The following is a 24,582-nucleotide window of genomic DNA, read 5'->3' as shown; positions in this document are numbered from 1 at the left end:
CTGGACTGCCAAACTCTGGGTATTGACCCAGGACTCGCCAATCTTGGGAACTGACTTTGACTTCTGAACTCACCCTCTGGACTCACATTGGCCTTACCCACAGGACTCGTGGGTTGGGGGTCACCAGCCCTCATCCATGGGGACCAGCAACTTCTGTCATTGACCACAGGAATGTGTGTTCTTCGTGTTCCATTCTTACAATAAGCTGAACAACTGTGGCAAGGAGCTGAATGTGTGGTGGAATTGGTACATTCTCACATCGTTCCTATTGAGAAGCAGGCAAGGGTTATGACAGAGCAAAGGCTGGCTCTAATCAACACAGGGAACAGCACTTAGCATAAAAATTTTAAATTGGTTTCAAAAGAATCTTGGAACAAAATGCTGGGATCTGGGAATGTGATAATGGAAGTGTTTTCTTGTGGTTCACTAGAAAAATTCAAGGAATGTCATTTCCACCTAGTCTTTACCTAAATGTACACATTGGAATCTGCATCCCTTTGGATTATGAAGGATGCAGGGGTTTCAAGGGATGGAAGCAGATGTTAGGAGGAGGCCACTTGGCCCACCAAGTGCCTGCTAGCCATTGAAAGACAAGAAGCTTTCATTCCTTAGTCTATCATCTTTTAGTCTATATCCCAGAGAAGAGGTAAATGAGCTGCTGGAGGGAAAAAGCAGGATAGCAGCAATGGTGAAGGGAAATGTCCAGATGATGCCCAGATGTCGAGATGACATCAACTGTCTATTTGCTTCCACAGATGCTGCTTGACCCACAGAGATGTTCCAGCTACAAACAAAATGCTGCCTGGCCTGCTGACTCCCTCCAGCATTTTGTGTGTATTGCTGAGATCTTCCAGCTGCTCATTTCTTTGTTCCAGATCCCAGCCTCTAGTCTCTTGTGTCTGCAGTTTACTGTATTTCACAGGCTACACCACCTTGAGGCGAAAACCCAATTATTTTATTTAAGGAGGGTTTGATGAGAGTTGCTGCCTCTGCTGTTGAAACTCTCTAGAGTTCTTCGAAGGATTCACTAGACTCAGAATCAGGTTTTTCTATCACTGAAATATGCCATGAAATCTGTTGTTTGGCAGCAGTAGAGTGTAATAAATGAAATGTATGATAAGTTATAATGAGAAGTATAAAATATACAGTGGATTCTGGTTAATTGGGACACATCGAGACCAATACATTTTGCCCCAGTTAAGTTGCTGCCGCAATTAGCTGAAGTTTCATGCTTTTATACATTGAGTTCTTATCACATGGTTGAATGATTAGATATTTGCATTAACAAGCATGAATAGAGTGGCTACTGGGTGTATTACGTAGTGCCTAAAGAAGCCAAATATAGTGAGCCAAAATTAGTCCATTCAAAAACCTGATAGCAGAGTGAAGGAAGCTGTTCCTCAAGACAGTGAGTGTGTGTGTGTGTGTGTGAGTGTGTGTGTGTGTGTGTTCAGGTTCCTGTATATCCTCCCTGATTGTAGTAACAAGAAGAGGGCACGTTCTGGGTGGTGGAGGTCCTATATGATGGATGCCGCCTTTTTGAGACATTGTCCTTTAAAGATGTCCTCAGTGGTGGGGAGGCTAGTGCCCATGATGAAGGTGGCTGAGTTTGCAACCCTCCACAGCGTTTTCTGCTCCTGTGCAGTGGCCTGTCCGTATCACAAGGTGATGATCAACTCTCAGGCTGGCCAGTGTGGGTCTATGGACTATAGATATGGAGAAAGGAGGAGGAGGAATGTTTTTACCCAGCTAACAGTAAATCTTCTGAATTTTGGAATCCAGATAGCTGAGGAGTTAAAGCTAAAATAAAGATTTTTGGACGTTTGGAAAATTAAAGGAGATGGAGATTAGATGAGTAAGTGAGCCAATATCTTACTCAATGGTAGAGCAGGCTGTAGAAACCATATGGCCAGCCCCTCTCATGGAGTTAAATAGCTTTAGCTTATTTTGTAATTGTCTGTCTCCTAGTCAAAGATTATTGAAGCCAAAATACACATCATTTCCGAAGGGAGATGTCTGTCTCCTTTTTTGTCGGCTAAAGGTACCAAACCACAAGTGAGGTAACTGTCTCCAAGCACAGAAGAGCATTTGGCTGCCAAGTCTAGAGGTATTTGGAAAGGTTTTGTTGTATAGTTCCTGGCCCCCAACTACTGTTCCTACTCAAACAGGCCCTTCCTTTATCTCCAGTGGATTTCACATTCATTGCTGGAAAATCAAAGCATTGACAGGAAATATGAAAGTACTGGATTATGGTTTGTCATCTAGGGTATTGTGATGAAGGATTCAGAATCAGAATAGGGTTTATTATCACTGGCTTACATTGTGAAATGTGTTGTTTTGTGGCAGCAGTACAGTGAGATAGAATTAATATACTGGATTGATGATACGTTTGTGGCCTAAGGTAGAAGGACTCAATTTCAGAAAACCTAGCACGTTTATTTTTCAACATAGTCCCCTCCTACATTTACACACTTAGTCCAGTGGTCGTGGAGCAAACAGATCTTGGACCTCCAGAAAGGGTGCACAGATGGGTGATTGATAAGTTTGTGGCCTAAGGTACAAGGAGATGAGTTATTAACTTTAAACTTTCTGCATAATCATGCAAAGAGTTTACCTGCATGTACATGTAAAGAGAGCTGTATAACTCATCTCCTTCTACCTTAGGACATGAACTTATCAATCACCCCTTTTGGTGTGTTTTTTTAAAAAAAGATTACCTTTATTTGTTACATGTACATTTAAACATACAATGAAATGTGTCTTTTGCGTCAATGACCAACACAGGCTGAGGATGTCCTGGGGGCAAGTATCTCCATCCTTCCAGTGCCCACAACTTACTAACTCCCACCATGGTTACATACATAACATCACGTCAATTTATTGACATATAATCAATCTATGCACATAAGGTATCTTATGTATTTATATTTATTGTGAATTTTCTATTATTGTCTTTGTGTTTGCTTTGGTGTTGCATCGAGTCTGGAGTATTTTGTTCTCCTTTATACTTGTGTACTGGAAATGACATTAAACCATCTTGAATTTTGAGTCTTTGGAATGTGGGAGGAGACTGGAGCTTCCAGAGGAGACCCACTCAGTCACGGGGGGGCATACAAACCTTGCAGACCACGGCCGGAATTGAACCGAGGTCACCGGCGCTGTAATAGTGTTAACCTAACAGCTGCACTACTGTGCCTCTAACGCAAGATTAATTACTCAAATTTAAACTTGTTCATATTTATGCCCCAAGGTAAACATTTTTCTGCCTCCATTTTAGTGGCTTTTCTCCCAGATGTTGTTTATGCCCAGGGCCACTGGACTAATCTTTAATTCCTGGAAGAATTTGGGTGGTTTGTGGAGTCTGCAACTGTGAAGTCCTAAAGCCATAAGAAATAAGAGCAGGATTAGGCCATTTTGGCTTCTTCTGACTGCTCCATCAGTCAACAGGATTGGTGGTAAATTCGTGTCATACTTTCCTGCACTTACTACATATCCATTTAATATCAAAACAAAATCTGCCCACTCCCTGCTGATCATATGCAACAATCTCCATAGCCTAAGGGCGGAGATTCGCTACCACAATAAACACTCGATGAGCAGTCCAAGTCTTTCCTCAAGCAGTTCAATTGTCATGCCCATGTTTATGGAACAAAAGTCTGTTTTGACAAATCACATCATTTAAAAGTCTTTTTTCCTGTTGCTATTAATCCTGAGGAACGATGGGAAAGCAAGGGGTCGGGATTGAGATCCAATTGGAGATTGTCCATCCCATGGTTAGGGCTGCTGGAAAGTACTGTCACCAGCTACATACATCATGAATCATTTCTCCCTCAGGATGGAGACATCTCTAATGAAACCAGTGTTTATAGCCACCCTTAATTACCCTTGTGGATGGTGGCAGTGAGGCACTTCTTTGCGCCAGTGCAGTTCTTTGGAGGTTTGTCCACAGTGTTAGGAACTGAGTTCCAGGATCCAGACTATCAGCTTGTCCTGGTTCAGCCACATCGATCCAAAGGCCAAGAAGCCAAGCCAACCTGTGCCTCTACTTCCTCACGAAGCTAGGCAGATCCGGCATGTCCCCAGTGACTCTCATCAGTCTTTACAGATGCACCATATCCTATCCGGGTGCTTCACAGCTTGGTACGGCAACTGCTCTGCCCAAGACCGCAGGGAACTGCAGAGAGTTGTGACACATCACAACTTCACTCAGATCAGCCTCCCCTCAATTTCCTCAGGAAAGCTGCCAACATAAACAAAGACCCGTCCCACCCCGGTCATTCACTCCCCTCCCCCTGCATCATGCAGGAGGTCTTTAAGATCAAGAACATACTGCCACGCTCAAGGGGAGTTTCTACCCCACTGTTGTCAGACTCTTGAACAGACATCTTATACCATAAAGCTGAATTCTTCATCTCCCAGTCTACCTCATCATTGCCCTCGTACTGTACTTGTCTGCTTGCTCTGCATTCTCTACATAACTGCAATGTTATGTTCTGCAATCTGTTATTGTTCTCCTTCCCTTCCTCCTCGATAGATAGAATAAGCATTGTGGCAGCGTTAAGGTGAGTGTAATGCTTTACAGCGCCTGCAATCAACCATCAGGGTTCAATTCCCTCTGCTGTCCTTAAGGAGTTGGTGCATTCCCTGCATGACCACATGGGCTTCCTCCAGGTGCTCCAGCTCCCTTCTACATCCCAAAGTTAGTAAGTTGGAAACACCAACGCCTTTGAATGGAAAATCCTACCACAAGTAATGGATATGGCCCAGTCCATCACGGGTAAAGCCCTCCCCACCATTGAGCACATTACAATGGGAAATAGAAAAGGTATGTTAAAAAGGGGAGTGTTATAACAGTCATGAGGGATTTTGATTATGCAGGTACAAAAATGTGCAGGTCTTAAACGTGGGTGGGGACACATCCAGCCCTGAAACCAGGCAAAGCCATCTGATTCCAAGCACTTGGTTTATTGATCATTACCAAATGTTTCTCTGGTGCTTCCTGCTCCCTCCTCTCTCGCTCCCCCTTTTCACAACCATGAATCCCTTCTCCCTGCCCCCTTCCCACACTCAGTCCACAACAGAGACCCAAATCAGAATGAGGTTTGTCATCACTTGCATATGTCCTTACATATATATATGTATGGATGGGAGGTGTATGGAGGGATATGAGCCAGGTGCAGGTCAGTGGGACTAGGCAGAAAAATGGTTTGGCTCAGCCAAGATGGCAAAAGGCCTGTTTCTGTACTGTAATATAAATCTATGTGTCTGCTTGAGGCTTTTATACAATACTGTAGTAATTTTATGTATTGCATTGAAACAAATTTCATGACATATGTGAGTGATGATAAAGCTGATAAAAGTGTGTGTGTGTGTGTGTGTGTGTGCGCGCGCGCGTGCGCACACACACCTAAGACTTTTGCACAGTACTGTAGATTAAGAAAATCAGGTTGGTGCTGGATCCCATGAGAGGAAATTTGTAGAGTGCCTGTGAGATGGTTTGTTAAATACCTTGTGGTTGAGCGCACTAGGAAAAAGGCAATTCTGAACTGGGTACTGTATAATGAACCATATTTGATTAGGGAGCTTAAGGTAAAGGAACCTTGAGGAGGTTTGATTGTAATATGATAGAATTCACTCTGCAGTTTGAAAGGGAGAAATTTGATGTCTTTTGCATATTGGTGTTTGTCTGTCATTGATTCTATTGTGTTTCTTTGCATTTCCTGTGAATGTCTGAAAGAAAATGAATCTTGGTGTTGTATATGGTGACAAGTATGTATTTTGATAAAAAATTTACTTTGAACTTTGGATGTGAATGTATGGCTACAATTTACTCTATGCTTAAGTTATGATTGTCAAGGTGGTAATGTTATTTTTGTGGAACAGGTTGTACTCAAGCCATGGGAAATGGTAGGTTGGCATGGCAAGATTTATTTTGATTGGCTCTCCTCCTCTTGCAGGCCTTGATCCTGGTTAACAACAAGATCAGCACGGTTCATCCCAAAGCTTTTGCCCCTCTGGTAAAGTTACAGAGGCTCTACCTGTCCAAGAACCTTCTAAAGGAGATCCCAGTCAACATGCCTTCCTCACTCCAAGAGCTGCGTGTCCATGAGAATGAGATCACCAAAGTGAAGAAGAATACCTTTGACAATCTGTCACAGGTCTACGCCTTGGGTATGGCACATTGCTTTCACTCTTGCTGAGGTCAGGCTCAAAGCTCTCCTGATTCTCTCAAGCATTGGACCTCTGCACCATATTTGCTACCACTTTTAGCTCTTGATGTTTCCTGGGATGTTGTTTGAAGTGGGGGTGGTGATCCATTTAAAGAACAGGGCTTTACTCTTTGGAGAGAGACAGGATGAGTGGTGACTTGACAGCAGCATACAAAATGATAAGAGGCATACATTGAGTGAACAGCCAGGCACTATTTCCCTGGACGGAAATGGTTAATACCAGGAGCATAATTTTAGCAACACACACAAAATGCTGGTGGAACACAGCCGGCCAAGCAGCATCTATAGGGAGAAGCGCTGTCGACATTTCAGACCGAGACCCTTCGTCGGTGTGTTGTTTGAATTTCCAGCATCTGCAGATTTCCTTGTGTTTGCATAATTTTAGAATAATTGGAGGACAGTATAGCCAGGATGTCAGAGGTATGTTTTTTTTATACAGAGAGAGGTGGCTGTGAAACACTCTAACAGGAGTGATGGTAAACACAGATACATTAGAGGCAATTAATAAACTCTTAGATAGGCACATGGATGATAGGAAAATGGAGGACTATGTAGGAGGGAAGGGTTAAATTAATCTTAAAGTAGGATAAAAGGTTGGCACAGCATCATGGGCTGAAGGGCCTGTACTCTTCTACGTTCTTTCTATAAATTGCCACCCTCCTGTGACTGGTTATGAGGAACTCCTGCAAGGAAATGGGCACGTCAGCCCACCTAGTCCAAGTTGACCAGCAGAACCCTCTTACGCCAGTCCCATTTTTATTCCTCCCACGTTCCCATCAATTCCATCCTGATTTGACCCTTTGTGGTGTCTGTGTCATTGTGAGAAAATGTATATTATTTATTGATAAAGACAGGAGATTTTGCAGATGCTGAAAATCCACAGCAGCACACACAAAATTCTGAAAGAACTCAGCAGGTCATGCAGCGTCTACAGTGGGAAATAACAGTCAATGATTCAGGCCGAAACTGTTCATCAGGACCCTTCTTCATGGCTCTGATGAAAGGTCTCAGCCAAAAATGCCAGCTCTTAATTCCTCTCCAAATATGCTGCCTGACCTGCAACATTTTGAGTGCGCTACTCATATATTTTTATATTTCTGCATATTATAGAGCTGGAACGCACTGCTTGAAATGGAATACAGTAAATAAGAGAAAGAAGGAAAGGTTTACAGGTCAATGAAAGAAAGAACGATAAGTTTTATTTGTGACATGTACATAGAAGCATACAGTGAAATGTGCCGTTTGCATCAAATCAAATCAATGAGGATTGTGCTGGGCAGCTCATAAATTTCACCACATTTCCATTGTCAACACAGCATGTCCACAACTCACTAACTTGTACATCTTTGGAATGTGGGAGGAAACCCCTGTGGTCATGGGGAGAACGTACAGACTCCTTACAGACAGTGGCAGGAATTGACCCCTGGTCATTAATGCTGACTGCTATGCTGTGGGGAGATAAACCAATTTAGGGATTAAGGATTAGCTTTATCTGTCACATGCACTTTGAAGCACAGGGTGAAATATGTTGTTTTATGCCAATGATCAACCCAGAACATGGCTGTGTTGGTGGCAGCCTGCAAGTGTTGGCATGCTTACAATGCCAACATAGTGTATCCACAACTTACCAACTCTAACCCTAACCATATGTCCTTGGAACCTGGGAGGAAACCGTAGCACCTGGAAGAAGCCCATATGGTCACGGGGGAACATACCGCCTCCTACAGGCAGCGGTGGGAATCGAATGGTGAAACCTGGTGCTGTAAATCAATGTGCTAATCACCATGTACCTCTGTCATCAGAGCAGATAAATGGGAATAACTGGGTAATTCAAAGAGCTGGCAGGTGTTCGATGGGCCAGAATGGCATTCCATGACTCTAATATTTCTTTCCAATTGTTTCTCACTCCTCAGAAATGGGCAGCAACCCCCTGAAAAACTCTGGCATTGACAGCGGGGCCTTTAAGGGCCTGAAGAAACTTTCCTTCATCCGATTGTCGGATTCCGATCTGACAGCAATTCCCAAAGGTAATCCGAGAGAGGGGCTGTGAAAACAACACCATAGCTGGCCTCACAGGACACGATGTGTCTGGTCAGAACCATCATGTGCTTGTGCTCCTGAGCTGTCATTGGTTGCTACACATGAAGGGGAGGCAGTGAGGGAATTGGACGGGGGAAGGGAGTGAGGGAACTGGGGATGGGACAGAGTGAGGGAGCTGGGGCTGGGAGGGAATGAGGGAGCCAGGACTGAGAGGGATTGAGGGAGCCGGGTTGGGGAGGGAGTGAGGGAGCCAGGGCTGGGACAGAAGTGAGGGAGCCGGGGAGGGAGTGAGGGCGCCGGGGCTCGGAGTGGGTGAGGAAGCCAGGACTGGGAGGGAGTGAGGGAGCTGGGGCTGGGAGGGAGTGAGGGATCCGGGAATGGGAGTGAGGGAGCTGGGGCTGGGAGGGAGTGAGGGATCCGGGAATGGGAGTGAGGGAGCTGGGGCTGGGAGGGAGTGAGGGATCCGGGAATGGGAGTGAGGGAGCTGGGGCTGGGGGAGTGAGGGATCCGGGAATGGGAGTGAGGGAGCTGGGGCTGGGAGGGAGTGAGGGAGTGAGGGAGCCAGGGAGGGTGAGGGAGCTGGGGATGGGAGGGAGCCAGGGAGCCGGGGGCGGGAGTGAGGGAGCTGGGGATGGGAGGCAGTGAGGGAGCCGGGGAGAGGAGGGAGTGAGGCTGGAGGGATATAGAGAGTGAGAGAGCCAGAGGGGGGCAGACAGTGAGGGAGCTTGAGGGGGGAGGGAGTGAGGGAACTGGGGAGGGGAGGGAGTAAGGGAGCTGGAGGGGGTAGGGAGTGAGGGAGCTGTTGATGGGAGGGAGGGAGTGACAGAGCTGGGGTTTGGAAGGGAGTGAGGGAGTGACGGAGCTGGGGATGGGAGGGAGTGAGGGAGCCTCGGGGATGGGAGGCAATGAGGGAGCCGGAGAGAGGAGGGAGTGAGGGAGCCAGAGGGGGGCAGGCAGTGAGGGAGCCGGGACTGGGAGAGAGTGAGCGGGGACTGGGAGGGAGTGAGGGAGCTGGGACTGGGAGAGAGTGAGGGAGCGGGGACTGGGAGTGAGCTGGGGCTGGGAGGGAGTGAGGGAGCTGGGACTGGGAGAGAGTGAGGGAGCCGGGACTGGGAGAGAGTGAGCGGGGACTGGGAGAGAGTGAGCGGGGACTGGGAGAGAGTGAGGGAGCGGGGACTGGGAGAGAGTGAGGGAGCGGGGACTGGGAGAGAGTGAGGGAGCTGGGACTGGGAGAGAGTGAGGGAGCCGGGACTGGGAGAGAGTGAGCGGGGACTGGGAGAGAGTGAGGGAACGGGGACTGGGAGTGAGCTGGGGCTGGGAGGGAGTGAGGGAGCCGGAGGGGTAGAGGAAGTGAGGGAGCCGGGGAGAGGAGGGAGCAAGAGAGCCAGAGGGGTAGAGGGAGTGAGGGACCCAGAGGAGGGAGTGAGGCAGCCGGAGGGTTAGTGAGGGAGCTGGGGAGAGGAGGGAGCGAGAGCCAGAGGGGGGAAGGCAGTGAGGGAGCTTGAGGGGGGAGGAAGTGACGGAGCTGGGGATGGGAGGGAGGGGGTGACAGAGCTGGGGTTTGGGAGTGAGGGAGTGACGGAGCTGGGGATGGGAGGGAGCCAGAGGGGGGTAGGGAGGGAGCCTGAGGGGTGGAGGGACGGAGCTGGGGAGGGGAGGGAGTAAGGGAGCTGGAGGGGGGCAGGCAGTGAGGGAGCCTGAGGGGGGTAGGGAGGGAGTGAGGGAGCCGGGATGGGAGGCAGTGAGGGAACCGGGGATAGGAGGGAGTGGGGAGCCTGAGGGGGGTAGGGAGGGAGGGGGTCATGGAGCCGGAGGGGGAGGGAGGGAGTGAGGGAGCTAATGACGGGAGGGAGGGAGTGATGGAACTGGGGATCAGAGGGAGTGAGGGAGCTGGAAGTGGGGCAGGCAGTGAGGGAGTTGCCAGTGCAGAGGGAGTGAGGGAGCAGGGACTGGGAGGGAGTGATGGAACTGGGGCTGGGAGGGAGTGAGGGAGCCGGGACTGGGTAGGAGTGAGGGAGCCTGAGGGGTAGAGGGAGTTAGGGAGCTGGGGATGGGAGGCAGTGAGGGAGACAGAGGGGGAAGGGAGTGAGGGAACTGGAGAGGGGAGGGAGTAAGGGAGCTGGAGTGGGGGAGGGAGTGAGGGAGTTGCAGGTGCAGAGGGAGTGAGGGAGCCGGGACTGAGAGGGAGTGAGGGAGTGACGGAGCTGGGGATGGGAGGCAGTGAGGGAGCCAGAGGGGAGTAGGGAGTGAGGGAGCCGGGACAGGGAGTGAGGGAGCTGGAGGGGGAGGGAGGGAGTGAGGGAGCCAGACGGGGGTAGGGAGGGAGTGAGGACTGGGAGGGAGTGAGGGAGCGGGGACTGGGATGGAGTGAGGGAGCAGGGAATGGGAGGCAGTGAGGGAGTCGGGGATGGGAGGGAGTGATGGAGCCGGAGGGGAGGAGGGAGAAAGGGAGCTAATGATGGGAGGGAGGGAGTGACGGAGCTGGGGATCAGAAGGAGTGAGGGAGCTGGAAGTGTGGCAGATAGTGAGGGAGTTGCCGGTGCAGAGGGAGGGAGCAGGGACTGGGAGGGAGTGAGGGAGCCGGGACTGGGTAGGAGTGAAGGAGCCAGGGAGAGGAGGGAGTGAGGGAGCTGGGGAGAGGAGGGAGCGAGAGCCAGAGGGGGGCAGGCAGTGAGGGAGCTGGGGATGGGAGGGAGGGAGTGACAGAGCTGGGGATCAGAAGGAGTGAGGGAGCTGGAAGGGGGCAGGGAGTGAGGGAGATGCCGGTGCAGAGGGAGTGAGGGAGTAGGGCCTGGGAGGGAGTGAGGGAGCTGGGGCTGGGAGGGAGTGAGGAAGCCGGGACTGGGAAGGAGTGAGGGAGCCAGGGATGGGAGGCAGTGAGGGAGCCTGAGGGGTGGAGGGAGTGACGGAGCTGGGGATGGGAGGGAGCCGGATGGGGGAAGTGAGTGAGGCAGCTGGGGAGGGAGTGAGGGAGCTGGAGGGGGGAGGGAGGGAGGGAGCTGGAGGGGGGAGGGAGGGAGGGAGCTGGTGATGGGAGGGAGTGACAGAGCTGCGGATGGGAGGGAGAGGGAGCTGGGGATGGGAGGGAGTGAGGGAGCTGGTGATGGGAGGCAGTGAGGGAGCCGGGGAGAGGGGGGAGTGGGGGAGCCAGAGTGGGGCAGGCAGTGAGGGAGCCTGAGGGGTGGAGGGAGTGACGGAGCTGGGGATGGGAGGGAGCCGGATGGGGGAAGGGAGTGAGGGAGCTGGGGAGGGGAGTAAGGGCGCTGGTAGGGGGGAGGGAGTGAGGGAGCTGGAGGGGGGAGGGAGTGAGGGAGCTGGGGATGGGAGGGAGTGAGGGAGCTGCGGATGGGAGGGAGTGAGGGAGCTGCGGAGAGGGGGGAGTGGGGGAGCTGGTGATGGGAGGGAGGGAGTGACAGAGCTGCGGATGGGAGGGAGTGAGGGAGCTGGGGATGGGAGGCAGTGAGGGAGCCGGGGAGAGGGGGGAGTGGGGGAGCCAGAGTGGGGCAGGCAGTGAGGGAGCCTGAGGGGTGGAAGGAGTAATGGAGCTGGAGATGGGAGGGAGTGATGGAGCCGGAGGGGGAGGGAGGGAGTGAGGGAGCCGGGGATGGGAGGGAGTGATGGAGCCGGAGGGGAGGAGGGAGTGAGGGAGCTGGTGATGGGAGTGAGGGAGCTGGAAGGGGGGCAGGCAGTGAGGGAGTTGCGGTGGGATGGGAACCTGGACAGGGAGGGGTTGAAGCAACTCAAGCGAGGAAGATCAGGGATCTGAAGCAGGGTGGGAAGGTTAAAAACAGTTAATAGCCAAGTTCAAAATCATTATGAGTTTTTAATGAGGGTTTTGGCAAGAAATTACTGACTTGTGAAGAAAGGCAGAAGAAGCTTTGACAGGACTCTGGAACCTGCTTCCAGGAGGGTGGAGGAAGCAGATTTCAGCCAAGGCTCTGCTTGATGCTTTATACTGATCGAAACTCCATTTTGGGAATCGCCCAATCACAGTTCTTCAGGTCATTCACCACAGGTTAAATTAGCATATGACATAGAAATGAAGGTTACTTTACTGGTCTTTTGTAGTTTTGAGGCATTTTAAACAAATTTGTCCCAGTGGAAACCATGGTGTTCTGTGTATTTATTTGAATGAATTCTCCTGTCAACAGTACAAGTCCTGTAGGAAATCTTACAGATTATAATTTCTCATCCATGTCGATATGCAGGTAAGATGGGACGTGACAAATATGATAGAATTAATGGGAGAACCTGTCATATGTTTAGCATCTTATTGGAGCCATTTAGTTTACAATATGTTGGTGTCCTTTCTGACACCTGGATTGAGCTTCAAAGTCCATGACACCATCTTCACCGGCATTAGAGGTTCACAAGAATGATTCCAGGCAGGAAGGGATTAACACATGAGGAGGTTTTGATGGCTCTGGGCCTGTACTCGCTGGAGTTTTGAAGAATGGGGGCAGGGGGAGATCTCATTGAAACCTATCAAATATTTTAAGGCCTAGATAGAGCAGATATGGAATGGATGTTTCTTGTGAGGGAGGAGGGATCTAGAATCAGAGGACACCTCCTCAGAATAAAGGAGTGTCCATTTAGAACGGAGATGAGGAGGAACTTCTTTAACCAGAGGGTTGTGAATCTGCGGAGTTCATCGTCACACACGGCTATGGATGCCAACCATTGGGTAAATTTAAACCAGAATTCTTGATTAGTGAGGATGGCAAAGGTTACGGGGGAAGGCAGGAGAATGGGGTTGAGAGGAAAATTAAATCAGCCATTATGGAATGGTGAGCAGACGATGGGCCGAATGGCCTAACACTACTCCTATGTCTTCTGGTCTTCATTGAGATTGGCTGTTTTCACCTCAATGACATTTATATCCTTTCATAGATTGTCTGGCTGCATCCCTTCACCCCTGTCTCTGCTCCCTCCAGATCTGAATACGGCAATACATAGTCAACTCCACTTTCTACTGAGCCCTGATCACCCACTGCACTTACCCTCACTTATCTTCACAGTTTAAGGATCTAGCAACCAATTTTTGAAATCATCATCCCTGATTTTAAATCCTTCTGTGGCCTTGACCCCTCCCACTTCTCTCCCCCTCCAACTGCACAAATTGATGAAGTCATTGTGTTCCTTCTATGCTGGCCTTGTAGTCATTATTGGCAGTGCTTGAACTTAACCTTGCAGTTCTACTCACTTGTCTACAGGAAAGATGGCAATCAGAAAAACAAAGATTCAACATGGGCTTGTGGGACAAACCAGAGGGTGGTAGTAGATGGCTGTCTTTCTGACTAAGGGCCTGTGACGAGTGGTGTACTGCAGTGATCAGTGCTGGGTCCTTTGTTGTTTGTCATCAACACCACTGATATGGATAATAATGTGATAAACCGCATCAGCAAATTTGCGGACGACACCAAGTTTGGGGGCATGGTATAAAGTGAGGAAGGCAGTGGCAGGTGGAAATTATTGCAGACAAGTGTGTAGTGTCCACTTTAGCAGGACAAACTAGGGTAGGACTGACACAGTGAATGTGTCAGTGAATGTGAGGAATGTGGTAGAACAGAGGGATCTGAGAATACAAATCCATAATTCCTTGGAAGAGGCATCACAGGTAGATAGGCTCGAAAAGAGAACTCTTAGCACATTGGCCTTCATAACTCAAAGTTTTGAGTGCAGAGGTAGGGATGTTATGTTGAAATTATATAGATGGTGAGACCTAGTATGGGGTTTTGAGCATTGTTCTGGTCACCTACCTACGGGAAAGATTGAAAGGGTCCAGAGAAAATTTACGAGGATGTTGCCAGGAATTGAGGACCTAATTTATAGGAAAAGGTAGAATGGGTTCCAGCTGCCAGGGTGTCTATTGTTCATTATGGACACGCGTGATGGTTGAGGATGACGCTGCCCGTGTGACACGGGTGCTCATGTGGGTGTGCTGCCAGCATTGTCTATTGAGAAGGCAAAGAGCGATGAATTCTCTCTGGAGGCCACCAATGGCAGCAAGATCCAGACTTATGGAACACAATAGGTGACACTCAGTAGGTGACTTTACCCATCGTCCTGGCTAAAGTGGCCAGACCCCTGCTCTGTGCAGATTTCCTGTGTGCCCAACAACTGCTGGTCAATCTTAAGAAATGTCGGCTGGCTTGTGTATGTCAAGGCCTTTGTGTTGTTACCCTGCTCCTCCAGTAAGTTCCCCACGACGACTCTGTCAAGCGCATGTCCCACCACATGTGAGTTTACTCAACTGCTGGGTGAATTCCCAAACCTCACCAAGCCCACATTCTCCACTACAGTCACAAAACATGGGGTCAAGCACCATATTCCCACAACTGGCCTGGCAGTACATGCCTACGTACATACATTAGACCCAGAAAAGCTGGCAACTGCAAAGGCTGAATTTGCCAACATGGAAAGTCTTGGAATTGTAGCCCCTGGGATTCACCCCTCCAGATGGTCCCTAAATCCGATGGTGGTTGCCACACATGTTGTGATTACTGACGCCTAAACGAGGCCACCAACTCCAATCGTTACCCAGTCCTGCACGTCTACGACCTTTCGGCATGTTTAGCCGGAAAGTTAATTTTTTCCAAAGTTGATCTGGTTAGGGACTACCATTAGGTGCCTGTGTGCTCGGAGGACATTCCGAAAGTAGCTGTTAATACCCCGTTTGGCCTTTTTGAGTTTCTGCAAAAATGCAGCACAGACTTTCCAACAGCTGATGGACTCTGCATTAAAAGACTTAGATTTTCTTTTTGTTTACCTGGACGACAAACCTGTCGCCAGCAAGTACAAATCCAAACACGTACAGTATTTCACTTACACATACTTTTTGACGGTCGGAGCCACCACGCTAACCTCACTAAAAGCCAGTCTGGGTTGTCAACCATTGACTTTCTCAGCTATCACATCTCCACAGAAGGTGCAAAACTCCTCCCATCAAACGTAGCCATTATTCTGGATTTCCCACCACCCCACGCTATCAAAAACTGCAGGAGTTTTTAGGGATGGCGAATTTCTGTCACCGCTTGATTCCGTGAGCTGCTGAACTTATGCTATCCCTACCTAGTGAGCTTAAAGGCATTACTTCTAATCATGTGCTTGACTGGTCAGTGGACATGGCCAGGCCATTTGATGGCACCAACAAGCTCTTACTAACACTACCCTACTGGCGCACCCACTCCCCAGAGCACCCATAGCCATTACTACTGACGCCTCAGACTATGCTGTGGGTGCTGTGCAGGAACAGCTGGTTGGAGGTGTGTGGCAGCCATTGTTCAGCCGGCAGTTCCATCCCCCAAAGGAAGTGCAGCACGTTTGACCATGAGCTTCTTGGTCTCTATCTGGCTGTCACCATTTTCATTTTCTTCTACATGATCGCTATTTCACAACGGTTGTTGACCTCGTACATATTATGGTCAAAAAATCAGACCCATGGCAGCTACAGCATCTGGCCTACAGACCCATGTTCGCAATGGATAAACAGCATGTTGATAAAATACTGCCGTGGCTGACTGCCTCCCACGGCCAGTCACTGAGGCCATACACATAGGGGTCAACTATTCCAGCATGGCACCCTGACCCAGAGGTCCAGGCTTACTGAACAGCAGTCACGGGCCTGCGGTTGGTTGACATTAAGTATGGGGAAACTGGGGTTTTTCTCCTGTGTGATGTCTCAACCTGTCGCCCTCGCCCCCATAGTGCCCACAAACTGAAGACTGACTGTTTCTGACTCCACCCGTGGCCTCTCACATCTGGGCCTCACAGAAACTGGTTGCACTAAAGTTTGTGTGACACAGCCTTAGAAAGGACGTGCGTGATTGGACTGCAGCCTGTGTGGAAATGCCAATGGGCAAAAATTAACTGGCATGTTCAGGCACCATTGGACATCTTTTGTTGTCCCTGAGCGATGGTTTGACCGTGTCAATGTGGACCTTGTTGGTCCTCTTCCTCCCTCCCGCAGTTTCACCCACCTCCTTACCATAGTAGATCATACCCCCAGGTGGCCAGAGGTCGTCCCTCTAGTATCGATGATGGCTGCTGACGTGACTCCGGCATTCATCAGCACCTGGGTTTCTCGGTTTGGCACCCCATCTGATATTTCCTGTGACCGTGCTCCTGAACTTATATCAGACCTATGGGCTCTGATGGCCCAGATCCTCAGTGCTGGACCGCATCACACCATGGTGTATCATCCACAGTCCAATGGCCTATGTGGGTGGTTTCAGCACTTCTAAAAAGCAGCTTTGAGGGCTTTCCAAACTGATGAGTATTGGCATGATCATCTCCCTTGGGTCCTACTGGGGCTCAGAACTGCTCAAACTGCAGTTGTCCGTCACTGAGTTGGTGTACTGGCATTCTTTTCAAGTGCCAGGTGATTTCATTCCTAACACCACTACTGCCTGGTCGGCCCCTCAACAGCACTCCACCCTCCTCAGTAAATTCAATTCACTTGCATCTACTCCTACCTCCCATCATGGCATACAGCCCTCTGGGGTTCCTGTTGATCTACATTCTGCCTCGGTTTTTCTCGTCCGCTATGATGCAAGCTAGCATCTCCTCAATGACCAATTCTGCAGTTTGGTATGGGGAGAAAAGACATCTATCTTAGATAAGAGGGGTAAACCAGGATGTATTTCAGTAGATCACCTTAAACTGGCCCAACAAGATATGGAGTATTCTGCTACCATGCCCTTGCTGTCACAACGTGACCACGAGCATGTCAACGCACCTTTGGACGAGCCAGAGGCACCTGCTATTCCTCTACCCATGGAACACCAGGCCCGAGCCATACAGTTGGTCCAAGCTCCAGACAGGCTCACAGCGTCAGTTTTAGTGAAATCTGGGGGGCTGGGGTGGGGTGCCATGTAGGGTAATGAAATTGGGAAAAATGAACATAATTTACAATCACCAACATTGAGTTGGGGTTTCACTCTACGAGGCTGGTTTGTTGCAATGATGTTCTTACATAAAGATTTTTAGCACGCTTTTGTGTTTAGGTTTTGGAGTTCAATAAAATGTGTTATAGGTTTCATTAAACATATAGCGCCTCACTTGGTTTTATTGGTGGAAACCTGCAGGAGCACATTAAGGGGGAGCAGAGTTACTTGCCCTATGACTCAACCATTTCACATCCCACCACTCTTCACTGGGCTCATGCAGGAGTGGGGAATTCCACATCTCTGGAATGTTTCTGGAGCCAAGGTTCAAAGTAAAATTATTATCAAAGTGTGTCTATGGTACCAGATACTGTTGAGATTCATTTTATTGCAAACATTCACAGGAAAAATGAAACACGGTGACATTTACAAAATCCTGCACATAAACAGATGAACACTGACAAAGAACTCATGTGCAAAAGTTAATCTGAGCAAATAAAAACAATAATGGGAGCATGTGTTGTAGAGAGTCCTTGAAAATGATTCTCTAGATCAAAGGACAAACTTACGGCTGAGCCTCTAGTTTTATAGTCGCACCTCGTTCATTCTGGATAAACACACACAAAACACTGGAGATGCTCTCCAGGTCAGGGAGCATTTATGGAGAGGAATAAAGAACTGACGTTTGGGGCTGAGACCCTTTAACATGACTTCATGAAGAAGGGTCTTGGCCTGAAATGTTGGTGCTTTCTCTATCGACACTGCCTGATCTGTTACTCTGTATTTCCAGCATCCACGGAATCTCTTGTATTCATTTTTGATAATTTCTCTTCTCAACTAGACCTCCCAAGCTCTCTGTCTGAAATTCATCTGGATGGTAATAAAATAACTCGGGTGAAAGCTGATTCTCTGAAGGGTCTCTACAACTTGGTCAGGTAAGCTGAAACTCGAGCACACTATCTATATGTATTCACTGATGTACCTTCATAATCGTTGTGGCTTCTTTGCTTCCAGCCTATTTCCCCTGAGGCACCTCTGCTCCCTGTTAGGAATCTTAATGAAGCATTAAATAACAGAAGCAGGAGTGGGCGTATTTCAGAAAACTTTGAAATTTTTTATAATCTGTAGATTTACGTTCACTACCATAGATACAAGATTTTTCAGTACATATTTTATTTAAATTATTAAAATGCCTAGGTGGAATTAGAAGGGGTCTCTGTACTGATAATTAGATGTGTGTCACTGATCTAGTAACATAACCCCCATGTTAGCACACCCTGCAGCTACCTGTGTAAGGCACGTGGGATGGACGGGAATATCAAAAGGCAAAGGAAAGGGGCCCCAGTTGAGAGAACCCTTTTCTTTATTCAAGGGGTGTGGCCTTCAAAGGCTGAGCTGGCATTTAATTGTGTGTTCCTTCCTGCCCTGAAAAGGTGAGGGTGAGCTGCCTTCTGAAACCACTGCGATGAAAATTGGCAACTGGTTCATTGCAGTCTCGTGTACCAAGGTACGGTGAAAAGCTTGGCATCCACACAGATGATTTCACGGTCACAGTGCAGAGAGGTAGTACAAAGGGAAACAGTAATAGAATGAGGAATATTGTGCTACAGTTGCAAAGGAAATACAAAGTAGATAAAGTAGACAAGGTCACAGCTAGACAATAAGGTACAAGATCATAACAAAGCAGATTATGAGGTCAAGAATCCATCTTATCATACTGGGGAAATATTTAATAGTCTTTTAACAGGAGGGTGGAAGCTGTCCTTGAGTCTAATTGCACATAGGCTTTTGCATCTCTGCCCAATCAGAGGGTTGGGAAAAGAACATGCTCTGGATGGAGAAGGTTTCTGATAATGCTGGCTGCTGCTCCACAGCAGTGTGGTTGCCTCTCAGTGATCGGCCTGCACAGCACTGATCCAACTGACTCTCACCACTGCAGGCTGGGTCTGAGCTTCAATGCGATTGCCACAGTGGACAACGGTTCCCTCGACAATGCACCGTACCTGCGAGAGCTGCACATGGACAACAATGCCCTTCTCAGAGTGCCTGCTGGTCTGGCCGACCATCGATACATACAGGTACACGGTGCTCAGTCTGAGAGATAATTTCTTCATTTGCCATGAGTGATGGATCTTGCTGTCCCAATGAGTAATGCCACATGTAAGCGGGCTGTTTGGCCCAATTCGTCTATACTGATCACAGTGCCCACCAAGCGAGTGCCACTTCCCCCTGGTTGTCCCAATCCCCAGCTTTCCTTGTACTTCATGAGATGTGAACACAAGAAATTCTGCAGATGCTGGAAATCCAGAGCACCCACACAAAATGCTGGAGGAACTCAGCAGGCCAGGCAACATCTATGGAGAGGAATAAACTGTCAAAGTTTTGGGTCAAGACCCTTCAGCACATCTAGATGTCTAATTATCTAAATGTCTTTTAAATGCTGTATTGTACCTGCCCCAATCACTTCCTATGGCAGCTCGGTCCATATATTCACCACCCTCTTGTATGACGAAGTTGCCCTTCAGGCCCCTTCTAAATTTTTCAGTTCTCACTTTAAGCCTTTACCCACCACTTTTTAGATCAAAGATTAGCTTTATGTGTCACATGAACATCGAAACGTACAGTGAAATATGTCGTTTATGTCAAATCACAACAGCGAGGATTGTACTGAGCAGCCCTCTAGTGCCACCCGGCTTCCGGTGCCAACATAGCGTGTCCACAACTCACCAGCCCTGACTACGTCTTTGGAATGTGGCAGGAGCACCCGGATGAAATCTGCATGCTCACCGGGAGAGCACACCAACTCTTTACAAACAGTGGTGCTATTAAATGTGATCTTACAGCAGCCACTGTAAAGTATTGCACTAACCGTCACATCACCATGCCGGCCCCCTTCCCTGGGAAAAATATCACCTTTCCTAGGAAAAATACTACCATGTGTTCACCCTTCATGATTTTATAGAACTATATATGTTCACCCCCCACTCTCCTACATCTCGAAGAGGCCTTTTATTCCTGGGGTGGAAATGGCTAACACAAGGGGCGTAACTCTATGCTGATTGGAGGAAAGTATAGAGGGAATTCAGAGGTAAGTTATTTTACACAGAAAGTAGTTGATGTGTGGAACACACTGCCAGGAATGGTGGTAGAGGCAGATACATTAGGGATACTTAAGAGACCTGCAGATGAAAGAAAGAAAAATGAAGGGTAATGTGGGAGGGAGGAAAGTTGTTGCATATTCAATAAATCCAATAACCATAACAGAATTAATGAAAGACCACACCCATAGGGTGGGCAACCAGTGTGCAAAAGACAACAAACTGACATAATAATAATAATAATAATAATAATAAATAAAAAGCAATAAACGTTGAGAACATGAGCTGAAGAGTCTTTGAAAATGAGTCAATAGGTTGTGGAACAGTTCAGTTTTAGGGCAAGTGAAGTTGAGTGAAGTTATCCATTATGTTTAAGAGCCTGATGGCTGAGGGGTACTAACTGTTACGGAACCTGGTGGTATGAATCCCAAGACTGAGTACCTTCTTCCTAATGGCAGCATGGTCTGGGTGGAGGGGGTCCTGATGATGGACGCTGCTTTCCTGTGACATCGCTCCGTGTCGATGTGCTAAGTGGTGGGGAGGGCTATTGCAAGGCAACCAAAACTGTACACAATACTCCAAGTGCGGTTTTGCCAACATCCCATTCCAACTGATTCTTTGATTACTTTAAGATTGTTTTAAATTGAACATCTTTAGAGTCACACAGCACCAAAAAAGGCCCTTTGGTCCCTTGTGCTAAAGCTAAACGTTATATACCCAACCAGATATGGGTCAGAGGGTCAGGAAGTTATGTTGCAGCATTATAAAACTCTGATTAGGCCACCTCGGGGGTATTGTATTCAATTCTGAATGCCCTGTTACGGGAAGGGTATTGAGTCTCTGGAAGGGGTGCAGAGGAGATCTACCAGGATGCAGTTTGTATTAGAAAGTGAAAGGAGGATGCAAGATGACTTACTCGAGGTGTGTAAGATAATAACAGATATAGACAGCCAGTGTCTTTTTCCCTGGGCAGAATATGAGAAGGGATCATTTGGAGGGAAAGGAGTGGATATCAGAAGTTGGACGTTTATGCAGAGTGGTGGGCATGTGGAATGCACTGCCAGGGTGATGACAGTGGCAAATACATTAGGGGCATTTAAAAGACACATTCATGAAGGAATAATGGGGAACTGTGAGAGGGAGAATGGTATGTCACTCAGGTTGGGCCACATCTGGGGTGTTGCATTTCTTTCTCGTTGCCCTGTTATGGGAAGGCTCTGGAGGCTTTGGAGAGGGTGCTGCCTGGATTAGAAGGTGTGCTATGAGTTGTTTTCTCTGCAGTGCCAGAGGCTGATAAAAGATTATGACGATAGATAAAGTAGAGACACTAGTGCATTGCCTGATATCAATGTACAGCCTCTCATTATTTAATTATGCTCTTCTTCCACTTTTCCCTACAGGTGGTTTACCTCCACAATAACCTAATTTCGAGTGTGCACGTTAACGACTTCTGTGGCCAGGATTACTACGCCAAGAAGAACTTGTACTCAGGGATTAGCCTCTTCAACAACCCTGTCCCTTACTGGGAGATCCAGCCAATCACGTTCCGCTGTGCCACGAATCGAGCGGCCATCCAGCTCGGCAACTTCAAGTAAAGGTTGCCGCAGCCCTCCCCAGACCCCGTCGTCTGCGAGAAGGAAATGCCCCTGGAAATGCTGAATATCTCTCGCATGATGCCTTTGAAAACAAAAGTCCCGAGAAAGATCACTAGATTCAACCCTGGCTTAATCCCAAAAGGCAGCTGCTACTAAAACAATCTCCATTATTCTCAGATAGTTCTAGAAACTTGCACCTCCTCACTCTTTGCCCTCTTGCCTGTCAGCGTATTCTACCGCGCACAGGCATGTCTCTGTCACACGGTCCAATTGCGGCCCACCACCAGCGAGTAATTTATTATCCACTGTGGTGATGATCTGGCAGTCACACACTGTATGTCATGGTTCCTCTTTACCGTCCCAGGACAATGAATCATTTCATCATCCTTAGAAGCATAACTGCAGCAAACTTGCAGCAGAACCCCATTAGACTTTCTTCTGTCCTTGTTTCACAGTGAGAGTCTTTGCGTGTGCTGGAAAGGGGGAGCAAGGGTTTTGACTGTCAATTTTCTTTTTTAAACTCTCTGTACCATAAACAGCATGTTGGTGCTTACGCATCCAAAGTGATACCAAGACTAAATATATTTTAAGCTCCAGGCTCTTTTGTTCATTTATTTTGAAATGGAGGTGGGTTCTTACGCCACAGCTTGACTTCATATTCCTTGTGTAGGCAACAGGACTCTCTGCTAGTCTGTACAATGAGCGTGTCTGTAAGGAGTTTGTACGCCCAGTGACTGCGTGGGTTTCCTCAGGGTGCTCCAATTTCCTCCCACAGTTCAAAGACATATTGGTTGTTAGGTTAATTGGTCATTGTAAATTGACCTGTGAGTAGGCTAGGGTTAAATCAGGGGGTTCCTGAGCAGCATGGTTTTAGGGGCCACAAGGCCATGTTCCACTCTGTTTCTCAATAAATAAATAAATAAGGAATATTCATCTTCTACCTGCATATTGGTGGGAGTTAGAGAGAAGAGTGAGGCTGAGCTTCAGAGTAAAGGGATGTCCCTTTAAGACTGAGATGGGCAGGAATTGCTTTAGACAGGGGGCAGTGAATCTGTGGATTCGTTGGGTTGTGGAGCCCAGGTTATTTAAGGCAGAGAATCATAGGCTCTTGATTGGCATAAAATTACTACGAATTACAAATTAAATATATTGTATAAAAAGTAATAACAAGATAGTGTTCATAAACCATTAATATTTTTGTTTAAAGGAAGGGAAGAAGCTGTTTTTAAATCATTGAGTTTGGGTCTTCAGACTCCTGTACCTCCTCCCTGATGGTGGTAATGAAAAGAGGGCACGTCCAGACAGTGGGGCACTTGATGATGGATGCCACTTTCCATTCGTTGATGGTGGGAAGGGCTGTGCCCATACTGGAGCAGGCTGAGTCTACAACCCAATATAGCCTCTTGCCTTCTTGTGCACTGGAGTCTCTACATCAGGCTGTGATGCAACCAGTCATGATGCTCCTCCACTGTACATCTACAGACGTTTGCAAGCATCTTTTGTGATATACTGGATCCTCCAGGGAGGAAGGGGTTTAAAAAATCAGCCACGATTGAATGGCAGAGGAGACTCGATAGGCTGAATGGCCTAATTTTGTTCCAGTTTAGACATGTCTTACAATGAGCCACAGAATGTGCCTTCCCAAGTATTTTGACACAGTATAGAAGTCCTTTGGATAAATAACAACAAATAAATATATTAAATCACAGCCATGTAAGTAACATACACCAACTTACTTATTTGCAATCACAGTAGCATAAGTGTTGACGTACTTAGAATTTGAGGTGAATGTGTCTGTGTTTGAGAACATTAGAGAAACCAACTGCATCGAAGATGCATTAAACCACAGGACCTCTTCAGCTATTGTCATTCCAATTCATGATTGGTTCAGACAAGAGCTGAGAGGTAATGTTGCAGCTATATAGGCACCTGGTCAGACCCCACTTGGGAGTACTGTGATCAGTTCTGGTCACCTCACTACAGGAAGGATGTGGAAGCCATAGAAAGGGTGCAGAGGAGATTTACAAGGATGTTGCCTGGATTGGGGAGCATGCCTTACAAAAACAGGTTGAGTGAACTTGGCCTTTTCTCCTTGGAGCAATGGAGAATGAGAAGTGACCTGATAAAGGTGTATAAGATATGAGAGGCATTGATCGTGTAGATAGTCAGAGGCTTTTTCCCGGGGCTGAAATGGCTAACATGAGAGGGCACAGTGTTAAGGTGCTTGGAAGTAAGTACAGAGGAAATGTCAGAGGTAAGTTTTTCTATGCAGAGAGTGGTGAGTGTATGGAATGGGCTGCCAGCGATGGTGGTGGAGGTGGGTACGATAGGGTCTTTTAAGAGACTCCTGGATAGGTACATGGAGCTCAGAAAAATAGAGGGCTATGGTAACCCTAGGGACATGTTCAGCACAGCATTGGGGGCTGAAGGGGCTGTATTGTGCTGTCGTTTTTCTATCTTTCTAACTCAGCAAGGTCATGGCTAGGCAAGGGAACATGGTTTTTAATTTCATAATAAAATATTTCTAAGAATAAGCCACACAATGGCTTTTCATTCTTACATTCACAGTATTAAGTAGTGTTCCTCCTGTGTTATATTCCCTAAGACCAACAGGTGTTATGCAAGGGCACAGGTAACAGTGGAACATGGTGAGGAGATAGAAGACACAATGAGAGAGAAGGGAGCAGAGAGGCAGGTCTGTCTGTCGAAGGCGTTTGACTGGGTGGGCCACGAG

The 24,582-nt window shown here is 47.9% G+C and overlaps 1 protein-coding gene across 1 annotated transcript in view; it reads left to right on the top strand.

The window, feature by feature from the left end:
- The window catches only part of dcn (decorin), a 78,191-nt gene extending 55,747 nt beyond the window's left edge, over window positions 1-22,444 (top strand). Inside the window, exons 4-8 of the mRNA XM_059977641.1 lie at window positions 5,958-6,171; window positions 8,144-8,257; window positions 17,997-18,090; window positions 19,095-19,233; window positions 21,654-22,444. Coding sequence (XP_059833624.1) covers window positions 5,958-6,171; window positions 8,144-8,257; window positions 17,997-18,090; window positions 19,095-19,233; window positions 21,654-21,848 — 756 coding nt within the window. The 3' untranslated portion in view covers window positions 21,849-22,444. The remainder of the gene's footprint in view (window positions 1-5,957; window positions 6,172-8,143; window positions 8,258-17,996; window positions 18,091-19,094; window positions 19,234-21,653) is intronic.
- Window positions 22,445-24,582: the final 2,138 nt, after the last annotated feature.

This window comes from Hypanus sabinus, chromosome 8, assembly GCF_030144855.1.
Source record: "Hypanus sabinus isolate sHypSab1 chromosome 8, sHypSab1.hap1, whole genome shotgun sequence".
NCBI lineage: Eukaryota > Metazoa > Chordata > Chondrichthyes > Myliobatiformes > Dasyatidae > Hypanus > Hypanus sabinus.
Note: the sequence above shows the minus strand (reverse complement) of the source record. Positions and strands in the feature narration are given on the sequence as shown.